This window comes from Bombina bombina, chromosome 1 (genome assembly GCF_027579735.1).
Source record: "Bombina bombina isolate aBomBom1 chromosome 1, aBomBom1.pri, whole genome shotgun sequence".
Lineage (NCBI taxonomy): Eukaryota > Metazoa > Chordata > Amphibia > Anura > Bombinatoridae > Bombina > Bombina bombina.
Window position 1 is genome coordinate 48,756,533 of NC_069499.1, and position 16,401 is coordinate 48,772,933.

The following is a 16,401-nucleotide window of genomic DNA, read 5'->3' on the forward strand; positions in this document are numbered from 1 at the left end:
ATAAATGTTTATCCACTTGAGCCTCCCAATCTGCAATCTGAGGGATACTAGTGGATTTCCAGTTTTTAGGGATGAGAGCTTTCGCGCTATTTAACATGATATATAATAGTGTTTTTTAGGTTTCTCTGTAAGTTTGGGTAGTCTATGGAAAAGAAGGAGGCTAGGATCTCTGTGTAATGTAGTGTTAAGTTTAGAGTCCATTATGTCCAATACTGCTGACCACAGGGTCTGGGGTTTTATTCAAATCTATTCATTGTCCCAAAGAAAGAAAATTCATTCAGGCCAGTTCTGGATCTGAAAATTTTGAATCGTTATGTAAGAATGCCAACTTTCATAATGGTGAATATAAGGTCTATTCTGCCTTTTGTTCAGCAAGAGCATTATATGTCCACAATAGACTTACAGGATGCATATGTTCATATTCCGATTCATCCAGATCATTATCAGTTTCTGAGATTCTCTCTTCTAGACGAGCATTACCAATTTGTCGCTCTTCCATTTGGCCTAGCGACAGCTCCAAGAATCTTTTCAAAGGTTCTCGGTGCCCTACTCTCTGTAATCAGAGAATGGGGTATTGCGGTGTTTCCTTATTTGGACGATATATTGGTACTAGCTCAGTCTTTACATTTTGCAGAATCTCACACAAATCAACTAGTGCTGTTTCTTCAAAGATATGGTTGGAGGATCAATTTACCAAAAAGTTCCTTGATTCCTCAGACAAGGGTTACATTTTTAGGTTTCCAGATAGATTCAGTGTCCATGACTCTGTCTCTAACAGACAAGAGACAAATAAAATTGGTTTCAGCTTGTCGGAACGTTCAGTCTCAATCATTCTCTTCAGTAGCTATGTGCATGGAAGTTTTAGGTCTCATGACTGCAGCATCGGATGCGATCCCCTTTGCTTGTTTTCATATGAGACCTCTCCAGCTTTGTATGCTGAACCAATGGTGCAGGGATTATTCAAAGATATCACAATTAAGATCCTTAAATCCTAATGTTCGACTCTTTGACTTGGTGGTTAGATCACTATCGTATAGTTCAAGGGGCCTCTTTTGTTCGTCCAACCTGGACTGTGGTCACAACAGATGCAAGTCTTTCTTTCAGGTTGGGGAGCTTTCTGGGGATCTCTGACAGCACAATGAGTTACCAATCAATATTTTAGAACTCTGTGCTTTTTTCAGGGCTCTTCAGGTTTGGCCTCTGTTGAAGAGAGAACCATTCATTTGTTTTCAGACAAACAATATCACAACTGTGGCATATGTCAATCATCAGGGTGGGACTCAAGCTATGAAAGAAGCATCTCGGATACTTGTTTGGGCGGAATCCTGCTCCTGTTCAATTTCTTCGGTTCATATCCCAGGTATAAACAATTGGGAAGCGGATTATCTCAGCCGTCAGACTTTACATCCGGGGGAGTGGTCACTCCATCCAGATGTGTTTTCTCAGATTGTTCAGATGTAGGGTCTTCCAGAAATAGATCTGATGGCTTTTCATCTAAACAAGAAACTACCCAGGTACCTGTCCAGGGATCCTCAGGCGGAAGCAGTGAATGCGTTAACAGTTTCTTGGTGTTACCAACCTGCTTATGTCTTCCCGCCTCTGGTTCTTCTTCCAAGAGTGATTTCCAAGATCATCATGGAACAATTGTTTGTGTTGCTGGTAGCTCCAGCATTGCCTCACAGGTTTTGGTATGCGGATCTTGTTCGGATGTCCAGTTGCCAACCTTGGCCACTTCCATTAAGGCCAGACCTATCTCAATAATACTATGTTACAGGCTCGTAAATCTGTTTCTAGGAAGATTATCGAGTTTGGAAGACTTATATTTCATGGTGTTCTTCTCATAAATTCTCCTGGCATTCTTTTCGAATTCCTAGAATTTTACAGTTTCTTCAGGATGGTTTGGATAAGGGTCTTTCTGCAAGTTCCTTGAAGGGACAAATCTCTGGTCTTTCTGTTTTATTTCACAGAAAGATTGCTAAGATTCCTGATATTCACTGTTTTGTACAGGCCTTGGTCCGTATCAAGCCTTTCATTAAATCAATCTCTCCTCCTTGGAGTCTTAATTTGGTTTTGAAGGCTTTACAGGCTCCTCCGTTTGAGCCTATGCATTATTTGGACATTAAATTACTTTCTTGGAAACTGTTGTTCCTTTTAGCCATCTCTTCTGCTAGAAGAGTTTCAGAATGATCTGCTCTTTCTTGTGAATCTCCTTTTCTGATTTTCCATCAGGATAAGGCAGTTTTGCGGACTTCATTTAAATTTCTACCTAAGGTTGTGAATTCTAACAACATTAATAGAGAAATTGTTGTCCCTTCTTTGTGTCCTAATCCTAAGAATTCTTTGGATGTGGTAAGAGCTTTGAAATAATATGTTGAAGCTACTAAAGATTTCAGGAAGACTTCTAGTCTATTTGTTATCTTTTCTGTTTCTAGGAAAGGTCAGCAGGCTTCTGTCATTTCCTTGGCATCTTGGTTAAAGCTTTTGATTAGGGCTGCAACAACTAATCGGTAAGATTGATCATAAAAATAGTTGTCAAAGAATCTCATTATCAATTAGGTGGTCAGCGATTAGTTGGTTAATTGCACAGCACCAGCTGCTTCAATCCGATTAACTCCTGCACATGGTATTGTGCAAACATTTTTATTTATTATTTTTCTATCCGATTAATCGGATGATTATTGTCCGATTAATCGGATAGAAAAAAGATTAAAAAATTTTTTTTTTGCTCAATCTTAGTTGCAGTAGATGATCAGATTAAAGCAGCTGGTGCTGTGCAACTGACCAACTAATCGCTGACCACCTATTTGATAATGAGATTTGTTTGACAACTATTTTTATGATCAAACTTACCGATTAGCTGTTGCAGTCCTACTTTTGATTCATCAAGCTTATTTGGAGTCGGGTCAAGCCCCGCCTCAGAGAATTACAGCTCATTCTACTAGATCCGTCTCCACTTTGTGGGCTTTTAAGAATGAAGCTTCAGTTGAACAGATTTGCAAAGCAGCAACTTGGTCTTCTTTTCATACATTTACTAAATTCTACCGTTTTGATGTATTTGTTTCTTTGGAAGCAATTTTTGGTAGAAAAGTTCTTCAGGCAGCTGTTTCAGTTTGATTCTTCTGCTTATGTTTAAGTTTCTTTTACAAAGATATGACGAGTCCACTGATTTCATCCTTACTTGTGGGATATTAACCTCCTGCTAACAGGAAGTGGCAAAGAGCACCACAGCAGAGCTGTATATATAGCCCCTCCCCATCCCCTCCACCCTCAGTCATTCTCTTTGCCTGTGTTATACTAGGAAGACATGGTAAAGTGAGGTGTTAGTTTTAGTTTCTTCAATCAAGAAGTTTTTTTTTATTTAAATGGTATCGGTGCGTACTATTTTCCTCAGGGGGATATGGAAGAAGATTTCTGCCCTGAGGTTTGATGATCTTAGCATTTGTAACTAAGATCCACGTTGGTTCCCACAAGACTTCTGAAGGTAACCATGAGACATCTTCAGTGTGGAGACCGGTTTCATGCTACAAGCAGCATTAAGGTATGTGCAGCCTTTTTTTCTGAGAGGAGACTTGGTGTATCAGAACTGGCTGGCATTATTTCCCTGTATGGGAATGGGGTAAGCTGTAAACCCTATTTCTTTCATGTAATTAGCAAGAGTCCATGAGCTAGTGACGTATGGGATATACATTCCTACCAGGAGGGGCAAAGTTTCCCAAACCTCAAAATGCCTATAAATACACCCCTCACCACACCCACAATTCAGTTTTACAAACTTTGCCTCTGATGGAGGTGGTGAAGTAAGTTTGTGCTAGATTCTACGTTGATATGCGCTCCGCAGCAAGTTGGAGCCCGGTTTTCCTCTCAGCGTGCAGTGAATGTCAGAGGGATGTGAAGAGAGTATTGCCTATTTGAATGCAGTGATCTCCTTCTACGGGGTCTATTTCATAGGTTCTCTGTTATCGGTCGTAGAGATTCATCTCTTACCTCCCTTTTCAGATCGACGATATACTCTTATATATACCATTACCTCTGCTGATTCTCGTTTCAGTACTGGTTTGGCTTTCTACAAACATGTAGATGAGTGTCCTGGGGTAAGTAAATCTTATTTTCTGTGACACTCTAAGCTATGGTTGGGCACTTTGTTTATAAAGTTCTAAATATATGTATTCAAACATTTATTTGCCTTGACTCAGAATGTTCAACTTTCCTTATTTCTCCAACATAGGTGTGTCCAGTCCACGGCGTCATCCTTACTTGTGGGATATTCTGCTCCCCAACAGGAAATGGCAAAGAGCCCAGCAAAGCTGGCCATATAGTCCCTCCCAGGCTCCGCCTACCCCAGTCATTCTCTTTACCGTTGCACAGGCAACATCTCCACAGAGATGGCTAAGAGTTTTTTTTGGTGTTCAAATTCTACACCCTCTAAGTAAGAGGGTAATACTTCTCAAACCAAGCCAGCCTGGAGACCTATGCAAGGCTGGTACAAGGGTAAGCAGGCCAAGAAACCTGCCACTGCTACCAAAACAGCGTGAAGTGTTGGCCCCCGATCCGGGACCGGATCTGGTGGGGGGCAGACTTTCTCTCTTTGCTCAGGCTTGGGCAAGAGATATTCAGGATCCTTGGGCGCTAGAAATAGTTTCTCAAGGTTATCTCCTGGAATTCAGGGAACTACCCCCAAGGGGAAGGTTCCACAGGTCTCAATTATATTTGAACCAAATAAAAAGACAGGCATTCTTACATTGTGTAGAAGACCTGTCAAGAATGGGAGTGATTCATCCTGTTCCATTAGGAGAACAAGGGATGGGGTTTTACTCCAACCTGTTCATAGTTCCCAAAAAAGAGGGAACATTCAGACCAATTTTAGATCTCAAGATTCTAAACAAGTTTCTAAGGGTTTCATTGTTCAAAATGGAAACCATTCGAACGATCCTTCCTACCATCCAGGAAGGTCAATTCATGACCACGGTGGATTTAAAGGATGCGTACCTACATATTCCTATCCACAAGGAACATCTTCGGTTCCTAAGGTTCGCCTTTCTGGACAAGCATTACCAGTTTGTGGCACTTCCATTCGGATTAGCCACTGCTCCAAGGATTTTCACAAAGGTACTAGGGTCCCTTCTAGCGGTGCTAAGACCAAGGGGCATTGCAGTAGTACCTTACTTGGACGACATCCTGATTCAAGTGTCGTCTCTGTCAAAAGCAAGGGCTCATACGGACATTGTCCTAGCCTTTCTCAGATCTCACAGGTGGAAAGTGAACATAGAAAAAAGTTCTCTGTCCCCGTCAACAAGAGTTCCCTTCTTGGGAACAATAATAGTTTCCTTAGAAATGAAGATTTTTCTGACAGAGGCCAGAAAATCAAACTTCTAAGCTCTTGTCAGGTACTTCATTCTGTTCTTCTTCCTTCCATAGCGCAGTGCATGGAAGTAATAGGTTTGATGGTTGCGGCAATGGACATAGTTCCTTTTGCACGAATTCATCTAAGACCATTACAACTGTGCATGCTCAGACTGTGGAATGGGGATTATACAGACTTGTCTCCGACGATCCAAGTAGATCAAAGGACCAGAGATTCACTCCGTTGGTGGCTGACCCTGGACAACCTGTCACAGGGAATGAGCTTCCGCAGACCAGAGTGGGTCATTGTCACGACCGACGCCAGTCTGGTGGGCTGGGGCGCGGTCTGGGAACCCCTGAAAGCTCAGGGTCTATGGTCTCGGGAAGACTCTCTTCTCCCGATAAACATTCTGGAACTGAGAGCGATATTCAATGCTCTCAAGGCTTGGCCTCGACTAGCAAAGGCCAAATTCATAAGGTGTCAATCAGACAACATGACGACTGTTGCATATATCAACCATCAGGGGGGAACAAGGAGTTCCCTGGTGATGGAGGAGCATCCGGGGGAGTGGGAACTCCATCCGGAAATCTTTGCCCAAATAACTCAATTATGGGGCATTCCAGACATGGATCTGATGGCCTCTCGTCAGAACTTCAAGGTCCCTTGTTACGGGTCCAAATCCAGGGATCCCAAGGCGACTCTAGTGGATACAATAGTAGCACCTTGGATCTTCAACCTAGCTTATGTATGCCCACCGTTTCCTCTCATTCCCAGGCTGGTAGCCAGGATCAATCAGGAGAGGGCTTCGGTGATCTTGATAGTTCCTGCGTGGCCACGCAGGACTTGGTATGCAGACCTGGTGAATATGTCATCGGCTCCACCATGGAAGCTACCTTTGAGACAGGACCTTCTTGTTCAGGGTCCATTCGAACATCCGAATCTGGTTTCCCTCCAACTGACTGCTTGGAGATTGAACGCTTGATTCTATCAAAGCATGGGTTTTCAGATTCTGTAATAGATACTCTTATTCAGGCTAGAAAGCCTGTAACTAGAAAAATTTACCATAAAATATGGAAAAAATATATCTGTTGGTGTGAATCTAAAGGATTCCCATGGAACAAGATAAAAATTCCTAAGATTCTTTCCTTTCTACAAGGAGGTTTGGAGAAAGGATTATCTGCAAGTTCTCTGAAGGGACAGATCTCTGCTTTATCTGTTTTACTTCACAAAAGGCTGGCAGCTGTGCCAGACGTTTAAGCGTTTGTTCAGGCTCTGGTTAGAATCAAGCCTGTTTACAGACCTTTGACTCCTCCCTGGAGTCTTAATCTAGTTCTTTCAGTTCTTCAAGGGGTTCCGTTTGAACCCTTATATTCCGTAGATATTAAGTTATTATCGTGGAAAGTTTTGTTTTTTGGTTGCAATTTCTTCTGCTAGAAGAGTTTCTGAGTTATCTGCTCTGCAGTGTTCTCCACCCTATCTGGTCCATGCAGATAAGGTGGTTTTGCGTACTGAGCCTGGTTTTCTTCCGAAGGTTGTTTCCAACAAAAATATTAACCAGGAGATAGTTGTGCCTTCTTTGTGTCCGAATCCAGTTTCAGAGAAGGAACGTTTGTTACACAATTTGGACATTGTCCGTGCTCTAAAATTCTATTTAGAGGTTACTGAAGGTTTCAGACAAACATCTTCTTCGTTTGTTGTTTATTCTGGTAAAAGGAGAGGTAAAAAAGCAACTTCTACCTCTCTTTCCTTTTGGCTTAAAAGCATTATCAGATTGGCTTTTGAGACTGCCGGACGGCAGCCTCCTGAAAGTATCACAGCTCACTCCACTAGGGCTGTGGCTTCCACATGGGCCTTCAAGAACGAGGCTCCTGTTGACCAGATATGTAAGGCAGCGACTTGGTCTTCATTGCACTCTTTTGCCAAATTTTACAAATTTTATACCTTTGCTTCTTCGGAGGCTATTTTTGGGAGAAAGGTTTTGCAAGCCGTGGTGCCTTCCGTTTAGGTGACCTGATTTGCTCCCTCCCTTCATCCGTGTCCTAAAGCTTTGGTATTGGTTCCCACAAGTAAGGATGACGCCGTGGACCGGACACACCTATGTTGGAGAAAACAGAATTTATGCTTACCTGATAAATTACTTTCTCCAACGGTGTGTCCGGTCCACGGCCCGCCCTGGTTTTTTAATCAGGTCTGATGAATTATTTTCTCTAACTACAGTCACCACGTTACCATATGGTTTCTCCTATATATATTTCCTCCTGTCCGTCGGTCGAATGACTGGGGTAGGCGGAGCCTGGGAGGGACTATATGGCCAGCTTTGCTGGGCTCTTTGCCATTTCCTGTTGGGGAGGAGAATATCCCACAAGTAAGGATGACGCCGTGGATCGGACACACCGTTGGAGAAAGTAATTTATCAGGTAAGCATAAATTCTGTTTTTTCAGACAGTCAGTTTCATATTTGGGATAATGCATTTGAATTAATCATTTTTTTCTTACCTTCAAAAAATTTGACTCTTTTTTTCCCTGTGGGCTGTTAGGCTCGCGGGGGCTGAAAATGCTTCATTTCTCCAACATAGGTGTGTCCGGTCCACGGCGTCATCCTTACTTGTGGGATATTCTCTTCCCCAACAGGAAATGGCAAAGAGCCAGCAAAGCTGGTCACATGATCCCTCCTAGGCTCCGCCTACCCCAGTCATTCTCTTTGCCGTTGTACAGGCAACATCTCCACGGAGATGGCTTAGAGTTTTTTAGTGTTTAACTGTAGTTTTTATTATTCAATCAAGAGTTTGTTATTTTAAAATAGTGCTGGTATGTACTATTTACTCTGAAACAGAAAAGAGATGAAGATTTCTGTTTGTATGAGGTAAATGATTTTAGCAACCGTTACTAAAATCCATGGCTGTTCCACACAGGACTGTTGAGAGGAATTAACTTCAGTTGGGGGAACAGTGAGCAGTCTTTTGCTGCTTGAGGTATGACACATTCTAACAAGACGATGTAATGCTGGAAGCTGTCATTTTCCCTATGGGATCCGGTAAGCCATTTTTATTCAGACAGTAAATAAGGGCTTCACAAGGGTTTATTAAGACTGTAGACATTTTCTGGGCTAAATCGATCATATTTACACATATTTAGCCTTGAGGAATCATTTAATCTGGGTATTTTTTGTAAAATAATATCGGCAGGCACTGTTTTAGACACTTTATTCTATAGGGGCTTTCCCTAATCATAGTCAGAGCCTCATTTTCGCGCCGGTATGGCGCACTTGTTTTTGAGAACAGCATGGCATGCAGCTGCATGTGTGTGGAGCTCTGATACATAGAAAAGTCTTTCTGAAGGCATCATTTGGTATCGTATTCCCCTTTGGGCTTGGTTGGGTCTCAGCAAAGCAGATTCCAGGGACTGTAAAGGGGTTAAATATAAAAACGGCTCCGGTTCCGTTATTTTAAGGGTTAAAGCTTCCAAATTTGGTGTGCAATACTTTTAAGGCTTTAAGACACTGTGGTGAAATTTTGGTGAATTTTGAACAATTCCTTCATACTTTTTCGCAATTGCAGTAATAAAGTGTGTTCAGTTTAAAATTTAAAGTGACAGTAACGGTTTTATTTTAAAACGTTTTTTGTGCTTTGTTATCAAGTTTATGCCTGTTTAACATGTCTGAACTACCAGATAGATTGTGTTCTGACTGTGGGGAAGCCAAGGTTCCTTCTCATTTAAATAGATGTGATTTATGTCATAAAAAATTTAGTAAAAATGATGCCCAAGATGATTCCTCAAGTGAGGGGAGTAAGCATGGTACTGCATCATCCCCTCCTTCGTCTACACCAGTCTTGCCCATACAGGAGGCCCCTAGTACATCTAGCGCGCCAATACTCCTTACTATGCAACAATTAACGGCTGTAATGGATAATTCTATCAAAAACATTTTAGCCAATATGCCCACTTATCAGCGAAAGCGCGACTGCTCTGTTTTAGAAAATACTGAAGAGCATGAGGACGCTGATGATATTGTTTCTGAAGGGCCCCTACACCAGTCTGAGGGGGCCAGGGAGGTTTTGTCTGAGGGAGAAATTTCAGATTCAGGAAAAATTTCTCAACAAGCTGAACCTGATGTGATTACTTTTAAATTTAAGTTGGAACATCTCCGCGCTCTGCTTAAGGAGGTGTTATCCAATTTGGATGATTGTGATTATCTGGTCATTCCAGAAACACTATGTAAAATGGACAAGTTCCTAGAGGCCCCGGGGCCCCCCGAAGCTTTTCCTATATCCAAGCGGGTGGCGTACATTGTTAATAAAGAATGGGACAGGCCCGGTATACCTTTCGTACCTCCCCCCATATTTAAAAAATTGTTTCCTATAGTCGACCCCAGAAAGGACTTATGGCAGACAGTCCCCAAGGTCGAGGGGGCGGTTTCTACTCTAAACAAGCGCGCCACTATACCCATAGAAGATAGTTGTGCTTTCCAAGATCCTATGGATAAAAAATTAGAAGGTTTGCTAAAAAAGATGTTTGTTCAGCAAGGTTACCTTCTACAACCAATTGCATGCATTGTCCCTGTCACTACAGCCGCGTGTTTCTGGTTCGATGAGCTAGAAAAGGCGATTATTAGTAATTCTTCTTCTTATGAGGAGATTATGGACAGAATTCGTGCTCTTAAATTGGCTAATTCTTTCACCCTAGACGCCACCTTGCAATTGGCTAGGTTAGCGGCGAAAAATTCTGGGTTTGCTATTGTGGCGCGCAGAGCGCTTTGGTTAAAATCTTGGTCAGCGGATGCGTCTTCCAAGAACAAATTGCTTGACATTCCTTTCAAGGGGAAAACACTGTTTGGCCCTGACTTGAAAGAGATTATCTCTGATATCACTGGGGGCAAGGGCCACGCCCTTCCTCAGGATAGGTCTTTCAAGGCCAAAAATAAACCTAATTTTCGTCCCTTTCGCAGAAACGGACCAGCCCCAAGTGCTACGTCCTCTAAGCAGGAGGGTAATACTTCTCAAGCCAATCCAGCCTGGAGACCTATGCAAGGCTGGAACAAAGGAAAGCAGGCCAAGAAACCTGCCACTGCTCCCAAGACAGCATGAGATGCGGGCCCCCGATCCGGGACCGGATTTGGTGGGGGGCAGACTCTCTCTCTTCACTCAGGCTTGGGCAAGAGATGTTCTGGATCCTTGGGCGCTAGAAATAGTCTCCCAAGGTTATCTTCTGGAAGTGATTCATCCTGTTCCATTAAGAGAACGAGGGATGGGGTTCTACTCCAATCTGTTCGTAGTTCCCAAAAAAGAGGGAACGTTCAGACCAATCTTAGATCTCAAGATCCTAAACAAGTTTCTCAAGGTTCCATCGTCCAAAATGGAAACCATTCGAACAATCCTTCCATCCAGGAAGGTCAATTCTTGACCACGGTGGATTTAAAGGATGCGTATCTACATATTCCTGTCCACAAGGAACATCATCGGTTCCTAAGGTTCGCATTCCTGGACAAACATTACCAGTTCGTGGCGCTTCCTTTCGGATTAGCCACTGCTCCAAGGATTTTCTCAAAGGTACTAGGGTCCCTTCTGGCGGTGCTAAGACCAAGGGGCATTGCTGTAGTACCTTACTTGGACGACATTCTGATTCAAGCGTCGTCCCTTCCTCAAGCAAAGGCTCACACGGACATAGTCCTGGCCTTTCTCAGATCTCACGGATGGAAAGTGAACGTGGAAAAGAGTTCTCTTTCTCCGTCGACAAGAGTTCCCTTCTTGGGAACAATAATAGACTCCTTAGAAATGAGGATTTTTCTGACAGAGACCAGAAAAACAAAACTTCTAAGCTCTTGTCGGATACTTCATTCCGTTCCTCTTCCTTCCATAGCGCAGTGCATGGAAGTGATAGGTTTGATGGTAGCGGCAATGGACATAGTTCCTTTTGCGCGCATTCATCTAAGACCATTACAACTGTGTATGCTCAGTCAGTGGAATGGGGACTATACAGACTTGTCTCCGAAGATACAAGTAAATCAGAGGACCAGAGACTCACTCCGTTGGTGGCTGTCCCTGGACAACCTGTCACAAGGGGTGACCTCCCGCAGACCAGAGTGGGTCATTGTCACGACCGACGCCAGTCTGATGGGCTGGGGCGCGGTCTGGGGATCCCTGAAAGCTCAGGGTCTTTGGTCTCGGGAAGAATCTCTTCTACCGATAAATATTCTGGAACTGAGAGCGATATTCAATGCTCTCAAGGCTTGGCCTCAGCTAGCGAGGGCCAAGTTCATACGGTTTCAATCAGACAACATGACGACTGTTGCGTACATCAACCATCAGGGGGGAACAAGGAGTTCCCTGGCGATGGAAGAAGTGACCAGAATCATTCAATGGGCGGAGACTCGCTCCTGCCACCTGTCTGCAATCCACAGGAAAATTGGGAAGCGGATTTTCTGAGTCGTCAGACATTGCATCCGGGGGAGTGGGAACTCCATCCGGAAATCTTTGCCCAAATCACTCAACTGTGGGGCATTCCAGACATGGATCTGATGGCCTCTCGTCAGAACTTCAAGGTTCCTTGCTACGGGTCCAGATCCAGGGATCCCAAGGCGACTCTAGTAGATGCACTAGTAGCACCTTGGACCTTCAAACTAGCCTATGTATTCCCGCCGTTTCCTCTCATCCCCAGGCTGGTAGCCAGGATCAATCAGGAGAGGGCGTTGGTGATCTTGATAGCTCCTGCGTGGCCACGCAGGACTTGGTATGCAGATCTGGTGAATATGTCATCGGCTCCACCATGGAAGCTACCTTTGAGACGAGACCTTCTTGTTCAAGGTCCGTTCGAACATCCGAATCTGGTCCCACTCCAGCTGACTGCTTGGAGATTGAACGCTTGATCTTATCAAAGCGAGGGTTCTCAGATTCTGTTATTGATACTCTTGTTCAGGCCAGAAAGCCTGTAACTAGAAAAATTTACCACAAAATTTGGAAAAAATATATCTGTTGGTGTGAATCTAAAGGATTCCCTTGGGACAAGGTTAAGATTCCTAAGAGTCTATCCTTCCTTCGAGAAGGATTGGAAAAAGGATTATCTGCAAGTTCCTTGATGGGACAGATTTCTGCCTTGTCTGTGTTACTTCACAAAAAGCTGGCAGCTGTGCCAGATGTTCAGGCCTTTGTTCAGGCTCTGGTTAGAATCAAGCCTGTTTACAAACCTTTGACTCCTCCTTGGAGTCTCAACTTAGTTCTTTCAGTTCTTCAGGGGGTTCCGTTTGAACCCTTACATTCCGTTGATATTAAGTTATTATCTTGGAAAGTTTTGTTTTTGGTTGCAATTTCTTCTGCTAGAAGAGTTTCAGAATTATCTGCTCTGCAGTGTTCTCCTCCTTATCTGGTGTTCCATGCAGATAAGGTGGTTTTACGTACTAACCTGGTTTTCTTCCAAAAGTTGTTTCTAACAAAAACATTAACCAGGAGATAGTCGTGCCTTCTCTGTGTCCGAAACCAGTTTCGAAGAAGGAACGTTTGTTGCACAATTTGGATGTTGTTCGCGCTCTAAAATTCTATTTAGATGCTACAAAGGATTTTAGACAAACATCTTCCTTGTTTGTTGTTTATTCTGGTAAAAGGAGAGGTCAAAAAGCAACTTCTACCTCTCTCTCTTTTTGGATTAAAAGCATCATCAGATTGGCTTACGAGACTGCCGGACGGCAGCCTCCTGAAAGGGTCACAGCTCCTTCCACTAGGGCTGTGGCTTCCACATGGGCCTTCAAGAACGAGGCTTCTGTTGATCAGATATGTAGGGCAGCGACTTGGTCTTCACTGCACTCTTTTACCAAATTTTACAAGTTTGATACTTTTGCTTCTTCTGAGGCTATTTTTGGGAGAAAGGTTTTGCAAGCCGTGGTGCCTTCCATTTAGGTGACCTGATTTGCTCCCTCCCTTCATCCGTGTCCTAAAGCTTTGGTATTGGTTCCCACAAGTAAGGATGACGCCGTGGACCGGACACACCTATGTTGGAGAAAACAGAATTTATGTTTACCTGATAAATTACTTTCTCCAACGGTGTGTCCGGTCCACGGCCCGCCCTGGTTTTTTAATCAGGTCTGATAATTTTTTTTTCTTTAACTACAGTCACCACGGTATCATATGGTTTCTCCTATGCAAATATTCCTCCTTAACGTCGGTCGAATGACTGGGGTAGGCGGAGCCTAGGAGGGATCATGTGACCAGCTTTGCTGGCTCTTTGCCATTTCCTGTTGGGGAAGAGAATATCCCACAAGTAAGGATGACGCCGTGGACCGGACACACCGTTGGAGAAAGTAATTTATCAGGTAAACATAAATTCTGTTTTTATTGCGTCATTCTTGGCGCGGACTTTTTTGGCGCAAAAATTCTTTTCCGTTTCCGGCGTCATACGTGTCGCCGGAAGTTGCGTCATTTTTTTGACGTTATTTTGCGCCAAAGATGCCGGCGTTCCGGATGTGGCGTCATTTTGGCGCCAAATAATGTGGGCGTCTGATTTCGCGCTAAAAAATATGGGCGTCGCTTTTATCGCCACATTATTTAAGTCTCATTTTTTATTGCTTCTGGTTGCTAGAAGCTTGTTCTTTGGCATTCTTTCCCATTCCTGAAACTGTCATTTAAGGAATTTGATCAATTTTGCTTTATATGTTGTTTTTTCTCTTACATATTGCAAGATGTCTCACGTTGCATCTGAGTCAGAAGATACTACAGGAAAATCGCTGTCTAGTGCTGGATCTACCAAAGCTAAGTGTATCTGCTGTAAACTTTTGGTAGCTATTCCTCCGGCTGTTGTTTGTATTGATTGTCATGACAAACTTGTTAAAGCAGATAATATTTCCTTTAGTAATGTACCATTGCCTGTTGCAGTTCCCTCAACATCTAAGGTGCAGAATGTTCCTGATAACATAAGAGATTTTGTTTCTGAATCCATAAAGAAGGCTATGTCTGTTATTTCTCCTTCTAGTAAACATAAAGGTTTTGATGTACTTGTTTTTAACAGATCTGGACCATTTGAAATTAGTGCAGACTTGGAAGATTCCATGGAATTTGTAGACCCCAGTGGAGCTGGAGAGACTGATGAAAGTGGGGATGAACACATTAGTGATGAGGAGACTGATTTAGGAACAGACTGGGAGAATTTGCCAAGCCCTAAGTTTTGTGATATTCCATCACAGCCCTTGGAGCTGATGGACAGTCAGAGTACATTGCTGACTCATCCTATTGCCAGCAGCAGTGCCGGGGGTATGATTTCCTCTGCAGCCGCCTCTGTCACATCTTGGTTTAAGGCATACACTGGCCATCGCTGACTGACTGTGAGAGAGAAAACGAGAAATGGAATTACCTCTCCCTTGTCTGGAGTTTGTTTTTACTTAGGATATTTAAATGCAGCTAAGGGAGTCTGACTAAAAGCCAACATTGGATAAAACGTCTTATGTTTTGCAACGTGACTTTTTTTATAATTTTAATATATTTAAAATAAAACCATAATTTGGGTAAGTATGGAAACAAATACTGACAAAAAGCACTGCCCTGTAACTTACACATCATATGAATCTATACTGTCCCCTTGACCGTGTTGGGTTGTCACCTATACCAGTGTGCAGTGTCTCCTTGTGAACTGCACAGAGGATTTTACAGATGATTATATCTGCATTCAGCATGACTTTATGGTGACACGTTCCCTTTCCATACAGCCGTCAAATGCATAACTTACGAGTGAAGAATTATTTTTAGTTTTGTTGTCCTAGATTTGTTCTGTGGCTAGAGATATAGCCAATTAGTTAAACTGGTGAATTGTCAAAATCACAAATGTGTGTTTCACTCATTTCAGAATCACAGTGAAGAGTATGCAGCAAACCTAATCGAGGTTTGCCCATATTACAATACTCCTTATGCCTTAGCGACCAGCACTCAGGGTTGTAAAAATATAGTCTCCAGGGGCTATACTTGTTTTAGTGTGCCAGTAATATGCTATTTAAGAAGGTTGGCTTCTAGGTGCTATATAAATGCTTGGAACTACCCTTACCATTAGCTTGTGCACTTACACTGCGTGACAATGGGCATAAAGCTTTGCTTATCTAACAGGGCAATAAGTATCTCCCATCTTACACATGATATAAGCTGCTTTTAACGCAGTGAGCAGCATGTCTGTCATCTAGTTGTGAAGTTTCTTGTAACCCTGATTGTGCAAAAGCTTAAAATTTTCCTACATTATTCAAATGAATGAAATCATACAAAGCCAGAGAAACTGATTGAACGAATTAATCAATCATTTTACGTTCTCATATGAATTGTAATTTGAATTTTTGTGTTGAGTGGAAAGGAATACATAAAGGGACCTCTGCGAACTAGAGAAAAAAAAGGTGCGTGCTGCCAGAAAACGTAGTGAAAATGGAATGATCTGTCTCTGAAGTTGTCTAAAGCCAAGAACCAAAGAGCGAGAACAGATTGTGTTGGCTGTTTCTGCTTTAGCATATGTCAGTTATGATACTAATAATGTACTTATTAGTAATGCAGTGGGTATTTCTAGACAACTGTAATCTGACAATTGCATGTGGAAACAAAGGATATAGCAGCGTTTAATCAATTGCTGCTTGTTGCATCTACTCTGTACGGATGTAACGCATACTGTTTGTAATAAGTATATTGTGTGTAATCTCACCTGCCTGTGAACAACTCCAATTTTTTTTGTTCCAAAAAAGAAAAAAAAATAGCACTTTGTATAAGCAAAGAAAAAAACAACTATATGAATCAGATGTTTGCTCAATAAAAAAAGGTATTTTTTTAAGAAAATGTACACTTAATTTTTTACTTTGAAATATAGTTCTTTTTATTCACTACATTAATTCAGTAAGACTTTTTTTTATAAAAAGATAAATGTCAATAGTCTAATCATTTGACTGCATACTTTTCTATAAAAACAAAGCCTTGTAAAAATGTTCAGTATGTCAACGTCATCCAGTGTGGCTCATTGAGCAGGTTCTAAAAAGATAGTAACGGTGAATTTGATTATCACGATTTAAATCACTAGTCAGTAAGACTCTGTTTAAATCAACTAAAATCAAGGTT

General features: G+C 42.4%; 1 protein-coding gene across 1 annotated transcript in view; it reads left to right on the top strand.

Moving 5' to 3' along the window:
* ATG14 (autophagy related 14) overlaps positions 1-16,125 on the top strand; it is a 151,292-nt gene extending 135,167 nt beyond the window's left edge. The window contains 2 exon segments of the mRNA XM_053697335.1: positions 806-816; positions 14,271-16,125. Of these exon segments, the coding sequence (XP_053553310.1) occupies positions 806-816; positions 14,271-14,639 (380 nt within the window). The 3' untranslated portion in view covers positions 14,640-16,125.
* Positions 16,126-16,401: the final 276 nt, after the last annotated feature.